Source organism: Melozone crissalis, unplaced genomic scaffold (assembly GCF_028551555.1).
Source record: "Melozone crissalis strain CALT ecotype California unplaced genomic scaffold, PUWL_Pcris_2 ptg000032l_1, whole genome shotgun sequence".
Lineage (NCBI taxonomy): Eukaryota > Metazoa > Chordata > Aves > Passeriformes > Passerellidae > Melozone > Melozone crissalis.
The window spans coordinates 2,356,149-2,377,664 of NW_026535810.1; the positions used below are offsets into that span (position 1 = coordinate 2,356,149).

General features: G+C 41.4%; 1 protein-coding gene across 2 annotated transcripts; it reads left to right on the forward strand.

The window, feature by feature from the left end:
* The first annotated feature begins 563 nt into the window (after window positions 1-563).
* DHX8 (DEAH-box helicase 8) lies at window positions 564-20,481 on the forward strand. Of its 2 annotated transcripts, XR_008483282.1 has the most exons (24): window positions 564-676; window positions 1,022-1,107; window positions 1,701-1,773; window positions 2,102-2,187; window positions 2,779-2,888; window positions 3,276-3,587; window positions 4,300-4,444; window positions 5,579-5,782; window positions 6,105-6,192; window positions 6,611-6,708; window positions 7,205-7,352; window positions 7,658-7,839; window positions 8,233-8,427; window positions 8,623-8,808; window positions 9,982-10,192; window positions 10,492-10,673; window positions 11,354-11,494; window positions 13,159-13,314; window positions 14,180-14,317; window positions 14,780-14,908; window positions 16,570-16,766; window positions 17,686-17,865; window positions 18,813-19,303; window positions 19,543-20,481. XR_008483282.1 is itself a non-coding variant. In XM_054281329.1 (23 exons), the coding sequence occupies exons 1-23, from the start codon at window positions 565-567 to the stop codon at window positions 19,030-19,032; spliced, it is 3,579 nt and encodes a 1,192-aa protein (XP_054137304.1). In that variant the 5' UTR covers window position 564; the 3' UTR covers window positions 19,033-20,481. The 2 variants fall into 2 exon arrangements, 1 of the variants encoding a protein (XP_054137304.1); XM_054281329.1 differs by having other exon boundaries at window positions 18,813-20,481.
* Window positions 20,482-21,516: the final 1,035 nt, after the last annotated feature.

Here is a 21,516-nt window from a genome sequence, read left to right on the forward strand (position 1 = left end):
TACCTTCCGTGGGAGAGATTCGGGGCTTTCCTTATCTTCAGGAATCCTTCACTGGCTCACAAGAACAGCACAAAAATGTCTTTCCTACACACATACACTGCCCATTTGTCATAAAGAAGAAACAAACCTTTCACTAGGTGAGAGGAGCCAGGGCACTGTGTAAGCCAATCAAAGCCCAGATATTTTTGCTTATTCTTTTTTTATTTCTCTTTCTTCGTATTGTCGTGGTGATAGCGTTGGTAAAGACTCGGTGCCCGGCAATCCCTTCCCGCTGCTCACTGTCCCGGCTGGGCCCGGTCTCGTCATGGGTCCCGCCGCGCTGTCCCCGGTCTCGTCCCGGTCTCGTCCCCGGGCCCCGCCCCGCTGTGCCCCGGGCCCCGCCCCGCTGTGCCCCGGGCCCCGCCCCTCTGTGCCCCTGGCCCCGCCCCGCTGTGCCATGGGCCCGCCCAGTCCTCTCCCGGACCCCGCCCCGCGGTCCTCCGGCCCCGCCCCATCCCTCCCGGCCCCGCCCCCGTGTCGTCACGGCGCCGTTTCCGGCGCGCCCCGGACGCGGCCGTGGCGGCCATGGCGGAGCTGGCGGCGGCGGAGGAGCTCGCCAAGCTCGAGTACCTGTCGCTGGTGTCCAAGGTGTGCACCGAGCTCGACAACCACCTGGGCATCAACGACAAGGACCTGGGTAAGCGGGGCGGCCGCGGCCTTCGGGCACCTCCGGGGCGCTCCGGTGAGCAGCGCGCTCCCGGACGGGGGCCGGCTGGCTGAGGGCCGTAGTGGCCCTTTCCGTGGGGCTGGATGTGTTTTGTAAAGGTGCTTTTCGAATATAGACATCAAAAACCATTATGTTTCTTCAAAAAATACAATTTGTGAGCCTGAGAGAACGCTTTGGTCCCGGGAGAGCTGAGGAGAAGCTCCCCGGGCTTCTCCCCTCACAGGGGCCCGGCTGAGCTGCTTCTGCCCCCTCGTGCACTCCTTACTCTGCTTTTTACTTTACTAGTTCAATTTACTTTATGCTTTTCCCTCACAGCCGAGTTTGTGATAAGTCTTGCCGAGAAGAATACCACGTTTGACACGTTTAAAGCAATTCTTCTGAAAAATGGTGCTGAGTTCACTGTAAGTGATGCTTGAACGTTGTTTATGTATTATTCGTGTTGTGCTATATTTTATAGAGCTTTCTATTTTAAAAATAGAAAAGCTGTGGGGTGTTATTATTGATTTTCTTTAATTGGAAGACTACATACTTATTAGCTTCTGACATTCCTGTCTCCTCTGCCTTCCTCTCCTTCATATTTTTTTAAAACTATTGTACTCTTTGAAAAAGCATCTTCCTGAGGACTCAAACTGCTTATTGTTATGTTGAGCATATAAAATATGGAAGAAGCAACTTTTTATGAAGGCAGATGTTGTCCTAAGTGTTCTTATGATGCTTATATGCTGTGTTTATTGATTCCTTGGGAATAACTCTATTTGGATTAAATAGGTGATTAAAATGATAAAAAGAAAAGTCACTTAGATGAAATTATCATAATTATTTTTCGGTTCTTTTTAGGGCGTACACAAAGCCCAATGACAGTTTCTAAAAATCAAGCTGCATCTTCAGAATTGAGTGGTTTTTTTTGTCCTGCTAATAAACCCTCACTTGTGCCTTCTAACAATGAAAGTGTTGCTGGCATTTCCTGAAGTATTTTATTGATTTTTTTTGTCAGGATTCCCTCATCAGTAACCTGCTACGTCTCATCCAGACAATGCGGCCTCCACCAAAACCATCCACGAGCAAAGGTACGTGGGGCCAGTGCTCAGTGTGGGCTGAGTTTCTGTTTTAGTTTTCTAAAGTAAAGCCTATTACACCATGCATCCTGCTGTTGTTATTCTGAGTGTGCTGCTCAGAGTGTTCTGCCTTTCAAATACTCACTAATAATCAGAATTTTCTTTGAAGGGAGGCAACACAGTGTTCCTTGAATCTCTGTAAAAGCTGTATCAGCCTTTGCATTCAGATGGAAATTAAAATTTATATTCAATTATAGAAAAATCAAGAGTGAATTGTTGTAGCAGTTCTATTTTGTGTTTCATTGTGCTTTTTTTGTTTCTTTTTTTATCTCAAAATCAGAGGCAGTTGTCAAACCCAAATCAGAGAAAGAAAAGTTGAGGGAATTGTATCCAGCCCTTTGCAGGCCAGACAATCCCAACATCAGGGTAAGGTGGTCATTTCACATTTCTTTTGTGATTCTGTGAAAACTTTTAGGTTTTTTTTTTTTTTTTAGTTTCAACCTTTTTTCTCTGTCTAATGCATGGATAAATGTGAACTTTGAGAAAAGAAATGTGGAAGAGGTAGAAGGCTGGTGTTAGTGCACATTGTTGCAAAGAATAGCTGTTAGCAGTTGCCATGTTGATACTATTTTGCAGGATATGTGGAAGATGAATCTCTTGTGAGGTGAAATTTGTAGCCTGGCCTTCCTTACATAATATTGAAAGTAACAATGTGTTACAAACTAATTAAATGTATGGTATATTTAGAAACTATGAGGGACTTGCATGTTTTATTTCTGTAACAATTTGAGGCACTGAGATGGAACTTTCTGTTGCATAAAAGCAGAATTGTCTCAGTATTGTGGCCAAATAGGGAGAGCCCTTTTTTCCTTTATCTCACATCGAGCCTGATTTTTTAAAACTTGTATTCTTTCTAAATAGATACACGTATGCTGATAATTCTGTAGATTAATTCTTTGTGACAAGCTTTTTATCAGCCCTTTTGCAGAAAGAGGCATCAGTTTTCTGTCCTTGCAGAACATGCTGGATGAAGATGATGTGAAGGTGGCAGCTGATGCCCTGAAGGAGCTGGAAGCTCTGATGCCCAGTGCAGACAAGCAGGACAAGCAGAGGAGCAGCGACCATAGGTAGGTGCCTGGTGTGTGTATGGGGGAATATCTTGGCTGCTCTCATTGCCTGAGGTGGAAATGCACTGTGGGGATGGAACTGGGGCTGCTCTCATTGCCTGAGGTGGAAATGCTCTGCAGAGATGGAATTGGGGCTGCTCACATTGCATGAGGTGGAAATGCACTGCAGAGATGGAATTGGGGCTGCTGTTATTGCCTGAGGTGGAAATGCTCTGCAGAGATGGAGTTGGGGCTGCTCTCATTGCCTGAGGTGGAAATGCTCTGCAGAGATGGAGCTGGGGCTGCTGTTATTGCCTGAGGTGGAAATGCTCTGCAGAGGTGGCATTGGGGCTGCTCTCATTGTCTGAGGTGGAAATGCTCTGCAGAGATGGAATTTTGGTTTGTTAGGGTGAAGAAAAGGAAGAGGAGCCGGAGCCGGAGCAGGGACAGGAAGCGGAGGCACAGATCGCGCTCCAGGTCCCGTTCCAGGACCTGGGACAGGAACAGGGGAAAATCCAGATACAGATCAAGGAGCAGGAGTTGGAGCCCCAGTAAGGAGCGCAGGGATCGGGACAAATACCTTGAGAAGAGCCATGAGAGGTGGAGGGACAAGCACATAGACCGACCACCAGCTGAGGAGCCTTCCATTGGGGACATCTACAATGGCAAAGTCACCAGCATCATGCAGTTTGGGTGCTTTGTGCAGCTGGAAGGACTGAGGTACCCTTTGATGTTTCCTAGAGGTCTGGGGTATTCTCTGGGTTCCCCAGAGGGAGGAGGAATTGAGAATCTGACTCCATGTTCTTAGAAGGCTAATTTGTTATTTTATGATCTATATTATATTAAAGAATGCTATACTAAAAAATACTGAAGAATAAAGAAAGCATATTTATAGGAGGCTTAACAAGATATTAATGAAAAACTTGTGAGTCTTTCTAGAGCCTCCACACAGCTGGGCTGTGATTGGTCATTAAGTCAAAACAATTCACATGAAACCAATAAAACAATGACCAGTTGGTAAACAATGTCCAAACCACATTCCAAAGCAGCCAAACACAGGAGAAGCAATCAGATAATTATTATTTTAATTTTTCTCTGAGGCTTCTCAGTTTCCCAGGAGAAGAAATCCTGGCAAAGGTATTTTTCAGAAAATATGACAGTGACATTGATCTGGTACTGCGTCAGCTTAGTTCTCTTTTCTCCTGGTGCCTTACAGATATGCTGAAGCTGCCAGCAGGAATTCTGGGCTTTGAAGGGATGTTTCAGAAAAACAAATGTGACAGCAGAGAATTACAAAATTCTCATTACAAAAACCAGATTGTGGACATACACAGTCTGTTGACAGCCCTTCAGATCACTCAGAATCTATATTAAAATATGTTGCTGTCAGAGTAATAATGTGCCCCTTCCATGCCCCTCTGTTTCACTCCAGGAAACGTTGGGAAGGCTTGGTGCACATCTCAGAGCTGCGAAGAGAAGGACGGGTTGCCAACGTTGCTGATGTTGTGAGCAAAGGACAAAGAGTGAAAGTCAAAGTGTTGTCTTTTACTGGATCCAAAACCAGCCTGAGCATGAAGGTACAGTGCTAAAATTCTTAAAATGATGCCTCTTCTTGCTATTTTTCACTCTTTTTGATTGGAAACTAATGCATAACCATTCAGTTTGGAGTTAAAAACTAAGTTACCATTCTGTATTTAAGCAGCCTATTAATTTTTACACGTTTTCTCTAGTTTTGATGTAGTTTCTTGGCTTGACATGATATTAAAGAGGCAATTTCTTGGCTTGACATGCTATCAAAGAGGCAAGGCAAACCTCAAGCTGTTGCTGTTTGTCTTCCTCTTTCAGTAGGAGAGAAGCTTTTAATTTTAAACCAAATCACTACTATTGCCAAGACAGAGAATGTTCCATGCCTGAGGATGTTCTTAGCTGAAAAAATCCAAAAAGCCTACAAACCAGCATTTTTTGTGAATGGGCTGTTAATGGCAGAGTTAATAGATAAGGAGAAGTGTAGAGCTGATTGATAGTGTAGAGTTGATTGATTAACCAATCCATCTGATGCAGGATTGTGCTGTTTGCAGGGGTCCCAGGATGGGGGAAGAGATGAGAATCTTGACTCCATGTTTCAGAAAGCTGTTCTCTTTATGTTACTTTTTACTAGAGTTTAGATGCTGTATGCTCAGGCTTAAGATAGATATATTTCTGTTGGCTTTGTATATTTTGTTAATGGATGCATGATATAATTTATAATATATTCTATAGAGCAGGTGTGATCTCTGTATCTTATTTTGGGTGAGCTGGGGGTTTGGGATGAATGGTGGTGTTCACAGGAGTCCCAGGATGAAGGAAGAGATGAGAATCTGACTCCATGTTTTAGAAGGCTGATTTATTATTTTATGATATATATTATATTAAAAGAAAAGGATAAATTAAAACTATACTAAAAGAATAGAAGAAAGGATTTCATCAGAAGGCTAGCAAGGAATAGAGAGGAATGATAATAAAATTTTGGGACTGATCAGAGAGTCTGAGACAGCTGGACTGGGATTGGCCATTAATTAAAACCAACCACATGAGACCAATCCCAGATGCACCTGTTGCATTCCACAGCAGCAGATAACCATTGTTTACATTTCATTTCTGAGGCCTCTCAGCTTCTCAGGAGAAAAAAATCCTAACGAAAGGATTTTTCATAAAATATATCTGTAACACAGGATGTTGATCAAGACACTGGGGAGGACCTGAACCCAAACCGTAGGAGGAACCTGGTTGGAGAAAGCAACGAGGAGAGCTCCATGAGGAACCCAGACAGACCCAGCCACCTGTCCCTGGTGAGCGCCCCCGAGGTGGAGGACGACAGCCTGGAGCGGAAACGCCTCACGCGCATCTCTGACCCTGAGAAATGGGAGATAAAACAGGTCTGTGCTGCACTCAGGGGACTGGGATAAAGGTGGTGAAGTTGTCAGGGAGTTTAATGAGCTAGAATTCAGCTCCTGGATTAATTGATTGTGTAATTTACTCGTTAACTCAGAATTGCTGGCTTCTGATCTGGGATTGTTTAGTTGGGGTTTGGAGTAACAGAAGGATGGCTTTGTCAGAGGCTGGGGAGGATACAGGATGCAGAACCATCCCTTTGTTCCTTTGTTCCTGTTTTACAGGAATGGGGTTAGAACTGACTCATAGGCATGAGTTATGTTCATTCATGAGGACATATTCACATTGTATTCATTCTGTTCCCAGATGATTGCAGCTAATGTGCTTTCCAAGGAAGAGTTCCCTGACTTTGATGAGGAGACTGGGATTCTTCCTAAAGTGGATGATGAAGAAGGTAATATTTCCCAGCAGTCTTATTATTGTAAATTCCTTGTCTTTCTGGATGTATTTTGATTCAAAAATATATTGATGATAGAAGTAACTGTAAAGCATCACACAGTTTGCTATCATCTTTATATTTGGAACTAGGGTTCCTCTGGCTGTATTATTAGTGGCATTTGGATGTGCCCTGTCTGTGCATTTTATTTGCAGTGCTTTCACTTTTAAAACCCCTAAGGAGTTTTAAGAATATCTTTAATGTTCCAAGGAGTCTTTAATATTTAATCTTTAATGTTCTAAGGAGTTCTTCAATATTATAAGGCATTTTAAGAATATCTTTAGGAATACACAGGAAGCATTATTTGAAGAGGCACTTTAATGTACCCAAAAGATGTTTAATTTTTTCTGTAACAATTGTCACTTGTGAATTTTAGATGAGGATCTTGAGATTGAGCTAGTTGAAGAGGAGCCACCATTTCTTCGAGGTCACACTAAACAGAGCATGGACATGAGTCCCATTAAAATAGTAAAGGTAAGAGATTTCCAGGGCTAAAACCAATGTACTTGATTAAATGATATAAATATTTAGGAATTTAATAACCTGTTTCCCACCTGCACATTACTGAGACCCCTGAAAAACATAACCACTGAACTCCTTCCAAATAAAGCTGGGTTCTAACTTAACTGGTGACTCTCAAGTGGAATAATGGAACTGAAATGCCATTTTACATAGGTGTGTTAGAACAAAATTTCTCTGATCTGATTTTTCTTATGTTTTGAAAGTAGAAAGTAGTAAAGAAATATTTTCATTGGTTGTGCCTATAATCTTTCTGACTGGGCAGTGTAAGGATGCTCCATATTAGTTAGGACTATAAAAATTCATGAGGCCAGCCCGATGGAAATACCCTGGAAATCTAATAAACAAAATTTAACATTTAAAAAGCATTTTTAGAAGATGTTCTTAAAGAAAAGATATATTGAAGGTGAAGGAATGGTAGTGCTTGAAGTCTTTTCTTGTTGCTCTGCAGAACCCAGATGGTTCCCTGTCCCAGGCTGCCATGATGCAAAGTGCTTTAGCTAAAGAGAGGCGAGAGCTGAAACAAGCCCAGAGGGAAGCAGAGATGGATTCCATCCCCATGGGCCTCAACACACACTGGGTGGATCCTCTCCCTGATGGTATGTCTGAGCACAGCTGAACTGTGCTGCTCCAGCAACACAGGAGAGATGTCTTGATGCTGTGTTTGTCTGCCACAATTTAAAAGTGAGTCAAAACAGAAATGCTTTTCCACTGAAATGGAAATAGCAATGTCAGGAGACATGTACAGGCATATCCTGTGATAGTGGGTGTAATCCACTTGGAAACTTAAAAACATTTAAACACAGAATAGAAGGCCTGGATGATGGAGAACATGGAGCAGGATCATCAGGGTCTGTGCTGTGTGAATCTGGATGTGTGAATGATGGAATTGTTTCTTTTCTAGTGGATGGAAGACAAATAGCCGCAAACATGAGAGGTATTGGGATGATGCCAAATGATATCCCAGAGTGGAAGAAACATGCATTTGGTGGCAACAAAGCTTCTTATGGTAAGAAGACCCAGCTTTCCATCATTGAGCAGAGAGAGAGTCTCCCAATCTTCAGACTCAAGGAGCAGCTGATACAAGTAAGACTCATGAAAAGGCATTCTGGTTTGAGCAAGCAGTAATTTAAAATAAATACTCTTGGTTTTTTGATAGGTGAATAGCCAGCTGATAATTTTAAGTGCAGAACTTTAGCTCACAGTATGTATTTTAAAGTATTATATATATCTGTATATTTAATGAGGTTCCAGATATTTATTAATGTAAGTCAAAATTGATACTAAGTAAGTCAGCTGAGCACTTAAACAGGTTGCTGACTTGATAAATATGAATGCTTACATGATTTTTGTTCTGAGTTAATTGAAGCAAAAGCAAGAGCTGCTCAATCTAGTCCCAGATAGCCCATGCTGACTTTGTTTGGTTTGTTTTGATTTTTAAAAAAAATTAACAAGTGTGTGTTTTCTGATCTTTTCTAGGCTGTGCATGACAACCAGATTCTGATTGTTATTGGAGAGACAGGATCTGGGAAAACAACCCAGATTACCCAGTACCTGGCTGAGGCAGGATATACCTCAAGAGGGAAGATTGGATGTACTCAGCCTCGCAGAGTGGCTGCAATGTCTGTTGCAAAGAGGGTGTCAGAGGAATTTGGTTGCTGCTTGGGACAAGAGGTGAATTTCAATGTTGAAGAACATGCCAAAATAATCATGAAAAGTAGGAAAAATCAGTGTTGGAGCTGGTTGTCTTGTGTGTCCATTTGTCTATTCCCTTGTAGGCTGCGGAGTGAATTTGTGGAATAATCAAACTGGGGGTTAATGAGGCTGATAACTGTGTAACTTCTATTTCTGTGCAACTCTTCCCTCCAGGTTGGCTACACCATTAGATTTGAGGACTGCACCAGCCCTGAGACTGTCATCAAATACATGACAGATGGGATGTTACTGAGGGAGTGCCTGATAGACCCAGATCTCACCCAGTATGCCATCATCATGCTGGATGAGGCCCATGAGAGAACCATCCATACTGATGTGCTCTTTGGGCTCCTGAAGAAGGTAATACAGCCTGGATTTTTACTGCTTTCAGTGTGGGGAGGAAAGTGTGGTATTTTCAGGGTCCCCAGGATGAAGGAGGAATTGAGAATTTGACTCCGTGTTCTTAGAAGGGTAATTTATTATTATATTGTGGTATATTGTGGTATATTGTGGTATATTGTGGTATATTGTGCCATATTGTGCCATATTGTGCCATATTGTGCCATATTGTGCCATATTGTGCCATATTGTGCCATATTGTGCCATATGATATGATATGATATTATATTCTACTATATTATATATATTATATTCTATTATATTATATATATTCTATTCTATTCTATTATACTATACTATATTACACTATACTAGGCTATATTTATTATGCTATACTAGGCTATATTTTATTATGCTATATCACATCACATTATATTATATCACATCACATTATATCATCATGCTATATCACCTTATATCATGCTCTATCACATTATATCATGCTATACTAAACTATACTAAAGAATAGAGAAAGTTTACAGACAGAAGGCCACAAAAAATGATAATGAAAACTCCTGACTCCTCAGAGCCTTGACACAGCCTGACCATGATTGGCCATTAAGTTAAAACAATTCCCATGTTGGATAAACAATCTCCAACCACATTTCAAACCAGCAAAACACAGGAGAAGCTGAGGCTTCTCATCTTCCCAGGAGAAAATCCTGGGGAAGGGCATTTTTCCAGAAAAGATGACAGTGACAGGAGAGCACAGGCAAAGGTGAAGTCACACGAGTTAGGTTCATGCATGTGCTTCAAGAGCAAATGTTCTTAAGGGTTTATGGTCTGAATCTTGGTGAAATGAGCCTCTGTGTGAGGGCAGAGCATGCAAAATGCAGCAGAACAATGGGAATTTGCCATTCTGGATGTTCATAAGGGTGGATGAACAGGGGAGTGTTCTTGCTTTGCTCATCCTGCTCTGCCAAAAGCTTTCTTGTGATAATGTTGCTGAGGGAGGCTTCAAATGGGACCTCAGGGGTCAGTTTTCTGAAATTCTGGTGCTGGGATGAGCTGCCCCTCTACTGAGATGTTGAAACACCTTTTATGACTGGTTGTATTTATCTGATTTGAGTCAAATACCATATTTTGATAGTTCCAAAGGCAATAAATGACTTGAGAATTTTGTTCTCCTTTCAGACAGTGCAGAAACGGCAGGACATGAAGCTGATAGTGACATCAGCAACTCTGGATGCTGTGAAATTCTCTCAGTATTTCTATGAAGCACCAATCTTCACAATTCCTGGCAGAACATACCCAGTAGAAATTCTGTACACAAAAGAGCCAGAGACAGATTATTTGGATGCCAGCCTGATTACAGTAATGCAGATCCATTTAACAGAGCCACCAGGTGAGTAGAAAATGGTCTTGAGTTATTGGTGATGTAAAGATCTCTGAGCAAGATCTTTGTATAAATCATGGATCATGTTAGTAATGTGAGCAAAATGCTCTTTCTTGTTTGTAAATGCAGTAACTAAAATGCTGAAAATTTTGGGTGAAAGACTGAAGTTTGTTGCCTTTGGCTAAGAGTTGCTAGCAAAAGTTGGGGATCCTCATCAATGGAAAACATGAGGAATGAAAATATGGAAATGTAGGAGTTGTAATGAACAGAATTGATTCTGTGGATGTTTTAATTTACTTCCTGTGTAGGTGACATTTTGGTCTTTCTGACTGGCCAGGAAGAGATTGACACTGCCTGTGAAATCCTCTATGAGAGGATGAAATCTCTAGGACCTGATGTTCCAGAGTTAATTATCCTACCAGTGTACTCAGCTTTGCCCAGTGAAATGCAGACCAGGATCTTTGACCCAGCCCCACCAGGGAGCAGAAAGGTAATTTCATCTTTGTTCCTTGTCATCTTCTGCTGATATATTTTAATAATGGGGTGTATTACAGTGCTTAAAGGATAAACTTTTTGGGGAAAAGATGATTTACAGCTTAGAGCCTATTTTTGTTTGAGTACATATCAAGTTATCTAAGCCTTTGAACACATGTAAAAACATCTGGTGGAGCAAACCTCGGTGTGGAATGTTCTTGGTGTGTTATTTAATGGATACTAACTTCAGTTAATCTAAAAATCTAAAATCTAAATGCAATTCATGTTGGATGGAGGTAAATTTCCTACCAAGCAGCTAGTGAATATCTAGAGTGCATTCTCAGGGAGATTTTTCTCTGAATACAGGCTGTGTCTGATAGCTAAAAAATCTCCCTGAAGTCAGTGCAGTCTTGCTTTGAATTGTGGATTTTTTCATGCTCTTTTCTCTTTTTGCCCAAACTTTAAACAGAGGTAGATGCTTAAAACCTGTCCATCTTTGTGGATAACATCTCCTTCTTTTCTCTGTGAACACATTTCTCCTTTCAACATTAAGTGAGAGTGGTTGCATTTGTAACAAACTGCTCATATTACACCAGTGACAAACTGCTCATATTACACCAGTGGATGAAGTTGGGTGGTGGGGTGGGCTTGGCAGCCTGGCACAGAGCTGGTGCTGACTCAAACTCTGATTTGCAGGTTGTCATTGCCACCAACATTGCAGAGACATCTCTGACTATTGATGGGATATATTATGTGGTTGATCCTGGCTTTGTGAAGCAGAAAGTTTATAACTCCAAGACTGGAATTGACCAGCTGGTGGTGACACCAATTTCCCAGGTAGGTATTCTGTGTTTGGCTCTCCCCATGGGTGTTGTGTGTCTTACCAGTGTGGCATCCAAGCACAAGTGAGCAAAATGAGGCAATGGTAAACTCACATTTGTGATAGCTCCCTGAATCTATGTGTGCAGAATGCATACTTCCCTGTGGTGTATTGAAAGTCAAGTAAAATTGTGAATAACCATTTTATTTTATTTGTTTTCACCTGATTTTATTTCACTTGTTTTCAAGCACAAGTGAGCAAAATGAGAAAACTATAAACCCATATTTCTGATAGCTCCTTGAGGCTGTGCCTACAGAATACATACTTCCCTGTGGTGTATTGAAAGTCAAGTAAAATTGTGAATAACCATTTTATTTTATTTTATTTTTCACCTGGTTTTATTTCACTTGTTTTCAAGCACAAGTGAGCAAAATGAGGCAATGGTAAACTCACATTTGTGATAGCTCCCTGAGTCTGTGCCTACAGAATACATACTTCCCTTCCAATACTTCCCTTTCCCCTGAAAGCCTTTTTATCCATACAAGTAAAATTGTGAATAACCATTTTATTTGACTTGTTTTCACTTGGTTTTATTTCACTTGTTTTCAAGCACAAGTGAGCAAAATGAGGCAATGATAAACCCACATTTGTGATAGCTCCCTGAATCTTTGTGTGCAGAATACATACTTCCCTGTGGTGTATTGAAAGTCAAGTAAAATTGTGAATAACCATTTTATTTTATTTTATTTTTCACCTGGTTTTATTTCACTTGTTTTCAAGCACAAGTGAGCAAAATGAGGCAATGGTAAACTCACATTTGTGATAGCTCCCTGAGTCTGTGCCTACAGAATACATACTTCCCTTCCAATACTTCCCTTTCCCCTGAAAGCCTTTTTATCCATACAAGTAAAATTGTGAATAACCATTTTATTTGACTTGTTTTCACCTGGTTTTATTTCACTTGTTTTCAAGCACAAGTGAGCAAAATGAGGCAATGATAAACCCACATTTGTGATAGCTCCCTGAATCTTTGTGTGCAGAATACATACTTCCCTGTGGTGTATTGAAAGTCAAGTAAAATTGTGAATAACCATTTTATTTTATTTTATTTTATTTTTCACCTGGTTTTATTTCACTTGTTTTCAAGCACAAGTGAGCAAAATGAGGCAATGGTAAACTCACATTTGTGATAGCTCCCTGAGTCTGTGCCTACAGAATACATACTTCCCTTCCAATATTTCCCTTTCCCCTGAAAGCCTTTCTATCCATACAAGTAAAATTGTGAATAACCATTTTATTTGACTTGTTTTCACCTGGTTTTATTTCACTTGTTTTCAAGCACAAGTGAGCAAAATGAGAAAACTATAAACCCACATTTCTGATAGCTCCCTGAGTCTGTGCCTACAGAATACATACTTCACGTTGTATTGAAGGCCTTTCTATCCATACAAGTAAAATTGTGAATAACCATTTTATCTGACTTGTTTTCACCTGGTTTTATTTCACTTGTTTTCAAGCACAAGTGAGCAAAATGAGGCAATGATAAACCCACATTTCTGATAGCTCCTTGAGTCTGTGCCTATTGAAAACCTCTCTATCAATACAGGTAAATTTGTGAATAACCATTTTATTTCACTAGTTTTCACCTAGTTTTTTGTACCTGTTCCCTTGTTCTCTTCAGGCTCAAGCCAAGCAGCGTGCAGGCAGGGCTGGCAGAACAGGCCCAGGGAAATGCTACAGGCTGTACACAGAACGTGCATACAGGGATGAGATGCTGACCACCAACGTGCCTGAAATCCAGAGAACAAATTTGGCCAGCACAGTGCTCTCCCTGAAGGTGGGTATTGAAGCAAACCAGCCTGCTAAGTGTGTCAGTAAATGAGTTTCTGCCTTTGAGTCTCAGGAAGTAATGCTGTAATTTCAGATTAAGTGAACAGAGGTAGTTTGGAAGGGCGATTTCAACAAAAGCAGTTCTCAGGCACTGGGCTTGCTCCCGTGTTTTTTATTGAGGGTTATTCTGTTGGATATCCAGCTAAATGATGAGTTTCAGCTGCATAGAACAGTTAGTTGCAGGAGGTAGGAGAAACAGAAATCTCCAGCAGTAGCATTTCCTATGTAGGGGACATTTACATTGTTAACAGATGAGATAAATTGTTTTAGAGTGAGTTTAGAGCTGCAAACCTGGGCATGTCTAAGTGTGTACCATCCCTCTGGAGGTCTGTGAGCTGGATTGACCCTGGCACAGCTGGGAGAGCTGCTGCCATTCCCCTTTCTGGGATTTGGAAGTCTGTGAGCTGGATTAACACAGTCACAGCTGGGAGAGCTGCTGCCATTCCCCTTCCTGGGAGCACACCTAAAGTCCTGTGGAGCTGTCAGGCCACTCTGCTTTACAAGGCACAATCCCAAAAGCAGAATTCAGCTTCTGTTTCTCCTCAACTGAATCATGTTGCTTGAGGGGTGTGTGGAGCAGTACCTAAAGAGCAGAGCAGAAAGCTGAGGAGTGCAGGAATGCCATGGCCAGTGCTCCTTATTTCAGGTGCAGGAAGGCAGCTGTGCATTCACACCTGCAGTCAGGATAAGCACATGAGGCTAGAGCTGCCTTAAGTTCTGTAGTGCATCTCTATTTGCTGTTATATCTCAGGCTGGAGTTTGTTGCTTTCCTTCTGAGTGTTTTAACTTGGTTTTTCTCCCATCCCTCCCAGGCTATGGGCATCAATGATTTGCTGTCCTTTGACTTCATGGATGCTCCCCCCATGGAAACTCTGATTACAGCCATGGAGCAGCTCTACACCCTGGGAGCTCTGGATGATGAGGGGCTGCTCACTCGGCTTGGCCGTAGGGTAGGCAGAATCAAATCCCTCTTAGCATTCTTGGTTTGCTTTTGCTGTCACTCTCTTGCAGGTTTTTGGTAGCTTTTCATTTACTACAGCTCTGCTGTACCTTTTCTTTTTAAGGTACCTTAAAAAGATACCTTTTAAAAGTGCCTTTTGCTTTTTTAAAATACCTTCTGCTTCTTAAAGTGCCTTCTGCTTCTTAAAAGTGCCTTCTGCTTTTTAAAGAGCAACTAGTGTTTCTTTTTATTCATAAATTTACATTTATTAATGTCTAAAAACTTCCTGTAAGTATTAGGATATTCTTGTGATAGTGAATACAGACAAATAATTTGCTTCATGTTGAGTGAAGATACTGTGGATCAAGCACACCTCTTTGCAAAATAAATATGTGAGAAAGGGCATTGCTTTGTTTTGCACTGAGAAGACTCGAGATTTTTCACAGAATGCCTGGAAATATTTTTCTTGCAGATGGCAGAATTCCCCCTGGAGCCTATGCTGTGTAAGATGTTGATCATGTCAGTGCACCTGGGATGCAGTGAGGAGATGCTGACAATTGTGTCCATGCTGTCTGTGCAGAACGTGTTCTACAGGCCAAAGGTGAGCAGCTGAGCCAGAGGCAGCAGTGTCACAGTCTTGGTGTGAAAGCTTCAAGGGTTAGGAGTGAGCATATTTCCCTAAAGAAACTTGTCATTTGGTCAGAAGATTTGCCTGTGCAAATGTTCCTTTTCGTGTAAGGGCCTGTAGCTGTGCTGTTGGTAGTTTCTTTGCAGATGGGAAGAGAAAAGTCTTAAAATTGCTCCTGTGTGGTGGTGTTCACAGGGAAGAGATGAGAATCTTGACTCCATGTTTCAAAAGGCTGATTTATTAGTTTATGATGTATATATTATATTAAAACTATACTAAAAGAATAGAAGAAAGGATTTCATCAGAGGGCTAGCAAGGAATAGGATGGAATGATAATAAAATCTTGTGACTGACCAGAGAGTCTGAGCCAGCTGACTGTGATTGGCCATTAATTAAAACCAGCCACATGAGACCAATCCCAGATGCACCTGTTGCATTCCACAGCAGCAGATAACCATTGTTTACATTTCATTTCTGAGGCCTCCCAGCTTCTCAGGAGAAAAAATCTTGTCAAAAGGATTTTTCATAAAATATGTCTGTGACACTCTTGCATTTCCCAACAAACACACACACCCAAAACCAAGTCAGTCCCAGCTCTGCAGTTCAGATTGCCTTTGAATTTTCAGAAAGTATTTCTTCATGGCACCTCTGTCCTGTGCTGCTTTCTTTAAAGTCAGTAGGTAAAACAGGCTCTGCTGTGGTGGGATCAGGTTTGTCATGGATCCATTACTTCTTCAGAGTAGTTAACTTCAGTTCTGATCTGTGTAACTGCAGTATTTGATTAATGTTTTATGTGCCGGTGGTAGAGGTGTGTGAATCACCAGGCTCAAACTACTGCTTCACATTTCTTGATGAATTACTGAAAGAATTTGTAGAGCAGTTAGAAAACCAGTTAGTGCAGTGTGTGCATGTGCTTCCTGCAGTATAAATGAGCCATTTACTTTGATGTGTTCTTTCAAAAATAGGGACTGAAATTGAAAAAACATTCTGTGTTGTCTTAATCTGTTGTTATTATTATATTTTCTGAAAAATCCCTTCACCAGGATTTTTTTTTTCTGGGAAGCTGAGAAGCTTCAGAGAAAAAGACAAATATATTTGTTTCTTCTTGTTTTGTTGCTTTGGAATGTAGTTTAGAAATTGTTTATCCAACATGTGAATTCTTTTTGCTTAATGACCAATCAGAGTCTAGCTATGTCAGGACTTTGGAGAGTTGTGAGTTTTTAATTAGTATCTTGTTAAACTTTCTGTCTGTATCCTTTCTCTGTTCTTTAGTATAGTTTTAGTATAGTATAATTATAAAAAATTATAATATGATATAGTATGATATAATATAGTATAATATAATATGATATAGTATGAAATATAATATAGTATGAAATATAATATAGTATGAAATATAATATAATATAATATAATATAATATAATATAATATAATCTTTCTAAAAACATGAAGTCAAATTCATCTTTTCTTCCTGCCATGGGGGATCCCAAAAATACCACATGGATCCTGTATCATTATCATGATAGGTTTAAAATGTCATGATATGAATGACAAGGAGCCTGTGTAATTTTGTCCAGGGATTTTCTCTATGATGTAGATATCTTATATATTGATGTATATTTTATGTGTTAGGATAAACAAGCACTTGCTGATCAAAAGAAAGCCAAGTTCCATCAAACAGAAGGTGACCACCTCACTCTGTTGGCTGTGTACAATTCCTGGAAGAACAATAAGTTTTCAAATCCTTGGTGCTATGAAAATTTCATCCAGGCTCGTTCCTTACGCCGGGCTCAGGACATTCGCAAGCAGATGTTGGGCATCATGGACAGGTGAGCACATCAAGGAGGGACAAGTTCTGACTCTGTGGTGTTGGGAAGGATGAAAGTTTGACAAGAAAGTCTCATAGATATGGATGCTTAGCAGAAAGATTTTGGAATGTAGAGTTTGATGAAAGAATAGAGATGGAAGCAAGTTTTGATAGAGAAGAAAAGAATTGCTGAGCCACTCTTACTGGATAACCAAGGAGCCAAAGGGTGTGTTAGTTAGAAGGGGTTTTTATGGCTTAGAGCAAAAGATAAACTTAATTCAAACCAGAAGATGTTTCTACCAAGCAGAAAGATAGCACTGGTAAGCAAGGCAGCAAAGTTGCAAGCAGAAAAAAGGTCTCAGAATTTTCCACTGCAAGAAAACTGAAAAACAACTTCCAGCTTAAACTGTAATGTACTGACTTTGAGTGATTGGAGAACAGTAACATGAATATGGTAATTACAGTAGTTATGATAGGCTAGAGATAAAAGTTAAGGGATAGATTGGTTCTACTGTGTGAAGATGCTCAGCAAAGAAAAGTATTTAATGCATTGTAACCAAAAGAAAAGTAAAGAATGCATTGGAACCAAAAGAAAAGTATATAATGCATTGGAACCAAAAGAAAAGTATATAATGCAATGTAACCTAAACCAAAGGGTCTCCAGGCCTGCCTGCAGCTGGAGCTGACAGCTGTAGGTGCAGCTCTGTCAGCCACAACTCTGGACTGGTGTAACTTCTTAAATGTAATAAACTGCCTTTTGAATACAATAAACTGCATTTTGAAGAGCCACCTAGAGTCCCCCATCTCTCACTCAAGCTCTTACACTGTGTCTTGCTGTTCTTACATTGTAATAGCTAAAGAAAATATGCTAAACTCATCTTGGTACCTGCATCCAAATCTGGAGAGTTCTAATCTTTTTGTCTCTATCTCTTGTCTGGCAGGCATAAGCTGGATGTGGTGTCCTGTGGGAAGGCCACAGTTCGGGTCCAGAAGGCAATTTGCAGTGGCTTCTTCAGGAATGCAGCCAAGAAGGATCCCCAGGAAGGGTACAGGACACTCATTGACCAGCAGGTTGTTTACATCCACCCATCCAGCGCTCTCTTCAACAGGCAGCCTGAATGGTAAGGAAGGCAAGAGCATGGGATTTCCTGTTTCTTCTCAGACTTTATAACAGAGAAAGTTGTGGTGTGTGGAGTACAGATCTGAGCAGAGGCTCCTGATTCCTTAGCAATGAGAAAAGTTTCAAGTCTGATTTTGTCTCTTTCTGCTGCTGAGTGTGACTGTTCAGAGGGGTCTGAGGTTGAGGGAAGAGATGAGGATCCGACTTCACGTTTCAGAAGGCTGATTTATTATTTTATGATATATATTATATTAAAACTATGCTAAAAGAATAGAAGAAAGGATTTCATCAGAAGGCTGGCTAAGAATAGAAAAGGAAGGAATGATGACAAAGGTTTGTGGCTTGGACAGAGAGTCTGAGTCAGCTGGACTGTGATTGGCCATTAATTAGAAACAACCACATGAGACCAATCCCAGATCCACCTGTTGCATTCCACAGCAGCAGATAATCAATGTTTATATTTTGTTCCTGAGGTTTTTCAGCTTCTCAGGAGGAAAAAATCCTAAGGAAAGGATTTTTCATAAAAGATGTCTGTGACAGCTGAGCTTAGTGCCTGTGCAGAGATGAGACTGACTTTCGGAGCCAAGACCAGGCCTGAAGTTGTAGTTGTTTCTTTATTGTGGAAGGGGGTTTAAAACACTGGGTGTTGAAGAGGGAAGAGAGCATTGTTTTAAATGGGATGGAGTTCTGTGCTGAAGAGTAGCTGTGAAGTAAGAGGGAGAAAATAAATAATTTCAGATCCTTCTAGTGAACAGAGGTAGTTTGGAAGGGAGACTTCAACAAAAGCAATTCTCAAGCACTGGGCTTACTCAGTCCTTTATCCAGAGGGATAACTCTTCTGGATGGTTCTTCTGGAGCTTAAAAGGAGGAAGCTTAGCTCCTCCAGCCCTTTCCTTGTTGCTTCTTGTTTGCAAAAACCGATTTTCAGAATTCTGTCCCTTTTGCCAGGGTGGTGTATCACGAGCTGGTGCTGACCACCAAGGAGTACATGAGGGAGGTGACAACCATCGATCCTCGCTGGCTGGTGGAGTTTGCCCCAGCTTTCTTCAAGGTCTCTGACCCAACCAAGCTGAGCAAGCAGAAGAAGCAGCAGAGGCTGGAGCCCCTCTACAACCGCTACGAGGAGCCCAACGCCTGGAGGATCTCCCGCGCCTTCCGCCGGCGCTGAGCTCTGCTCCCTGCTGGATCTGCTGCTCTCCTCCTGTGGGACTGGGGCTTCTGCACTGCTGCCACTGTCCTGGGGGACAGACACCCCCATGCAGCTCAGCTTGGGCAGAGCAGGAGCTCAGGGGGCAGCCCAGATGTGCTGCAGCTGCACAGCCTCTCACGAGTGGGTCTTGGAGCACTTTAGTGATTCTCCTTTCGAGAGACAAAATCTAAGACTCAGGGTCTGGGCACTGAGCTGAACAACACAAAAAAATGGTGATTTAGAACTGGTTGTTCACCTTTCAAGAGACAAAATCTAAGACTCAGGGTCTGGGTACTGAGCTAAACAACACAAGAAATGGTGAACTGGTTGTTCATCTTTCAAGAGACAAAATCTAAGACTGAGGAGTCTGGGTGAGCTGAGCTGAAATTTTCAGCTTCCCCTTATAGAGATTCCCCTTTTAAGACACAAAATCTATGACCCAGGAGTCTGGGCAAACTGAGCTGAAATTTTCAGCCTCTCCTTTTAGAGATTCCCCTTTTGAGAGACAAAATCTGAGACTCAGGAGTCTGGGTGAACTGAGCTTAACAACACAAAAAAAATGATGATTTAAAACTGGTTGCTGACCAGCCTGACTGGGTTCTGAGTGACCAGACAAATAGAAGGTGGAATAGTTTGTGTTTTTACCCTGCTAAAAGGGATTTATTTCTGCTTAAGGTTCTTGCTCAGTGACTGCATTTTGGGAGCAGCCTGTTCTTTATTTTACCAAGTTTATGCATTTTCCCATGCAATGTAAATACTTGTATTTTATTTAAGCCATCTGTGGTGAGATATTTAGTATCTCTGGCTTTGGGATAAGGCAGGAAAATTCTTGAAGCCCAGCTAGAATATATTTGGACAATGGCACAGGTCAGGCTGCAAGACTTACCCTTCATCCCCATCAGGGTTTATCAACCATTAACCCCCTCTGCAGCACAGTTCCATCTGGGAATGTAAGTGGTTACAAGTGTTTGGACCTTTTATACAATGTGCCATGTGCTTTATTTTCACTTACAGTATTTGGTGGCATCACAGCTGTTGGGTTTTTGTAATAGAATGAGCTCTTACAGCTAAAATGTCTGTAAAAATTGTATAACAGTTTATTGTTTTAAAAAGAAGTGTGCTATGTCAGGCCCAAACTATCTGTAAAATATTTTTTTTTGTTGCTAACAGATGAAATTTATTTGACTCCATAGCTGTAGAAACCTTATTTTTTTTCTAAAACTGGGACATTTGCTAAAATTATTGTTGAAATGAAGAGAAGTAGCTTGACTGGTTGTTTTACACAGTGAATTGGAAGAATGTTTCACATTGAAAAGTAACTGTGTTGGAAACACCTCTCTGTACAAAGGTGAGCAGGGATGTTCAATGTCCTGAGCTTTCCCTCGTGTTATATCATCATAAAATTAAAGGGAATTACAAAGTTTGTAACTCTGGACTCAGAGAGTCAAGTAAAGTACAGGCGGTGGCCCAAAGGATAAATGTCACACCCTTGGGAGGTGGAGGGATCAAATGTGAGCTGGTGCCAAGGGAGGAGCAAAGCAAGCCCAGAAGGTAAAGGAGGAGCACTCAGCGAGGTTGCACTGGCCCAACACAGACCAATTTATTAATGATAATATTTTTACACTCATAAATAGCAAAGGCAGCTTATACCAAAGGAAAGGTTTCCCTTCACCCTCACTTCTGGCACAGCACAGGGGCTGTGCAGGGCAAGGCAGGCGGGGCAGATCTGCCAGAACACCAAAGCAGCAGCAGAGCAGACAGCTCTGAGTGTCCAGCCCTGCTCAGGCAGGGAGAGCTGCCTGCCATGGCTCTTGCACTCAGGGATGAGGCTGGGAGGGTTGGCATTGGCCATGCAGGGACAGGCAGCAGGGGAAATCAGGCTTTCAGTCAATATACAGAATTTTTTCTGCAGGCTACCATGATTGGCAATGCTCTGTATTCAGCACCTGAAACATCAATCTGAAGCAGTGGAAAGAGACTTTTTCTGTATGGGTACACTGTACTGCTTCTTGTCTAACTGGGAATGTGGTGGAGCTGCTAATTAAAAAATTAAACACCTCTTAATCAGGATGTGGTACCCAATATAAACATTTACTGTTGTGGAAAAACTGCCAGTTCAGTTAAGTTGCATGTGCTGCATTGGACTGCAGAGAGAGCTGCCTTTTCAACACATCTGAATTCCCCCCAAACATGCAAATATCTGTGGAGTTTAAGTCTGAATTCCTATATTAAGATCTATGTATGGTTCAGATTATTTTGTATAGCATTTTTCAATCCCACCTCCACCAGTTGTGATTAAATTCAATCCCACCTCTTGCCTCAGACAATTCTCTAGCCAAGCTCAGGATGGGCACACTCCAGAGCCTGGCAGCTCTTCAAATATCCTGAGAATGTTTGTTGAGGAACTTTTTCAGTTTGGAAAAGCCACACCACTGCACTGAGCTGTGTCTCAGGCTTTGCTGC

Excerpts from the sequence above, each read along its gene's own strand:
- DHX8 (XM_054281329.1), top strand. The coding sequence starts at position 565 with ATGGCGGAGCTGGCGGCGGCGGAGGAGCTCGCCAAGCTCGAGTACCTG. Across the intron at positions 677-1,021 it reads CATCAACGACAAGGACCTGG|CCGAGTTTGTGATAAGTCTT; the intron begins GTAAGCGGGGCG and ends TTTCCCTCACAG. Across the intron at positions 5,783-6,104 it reads AGAAATGGGAGATAAAACAG|ATGATTGCAGCTAATGTGCT; the intron begins GTCTGTGCTGCA and ends TTCTGTTCCCAG.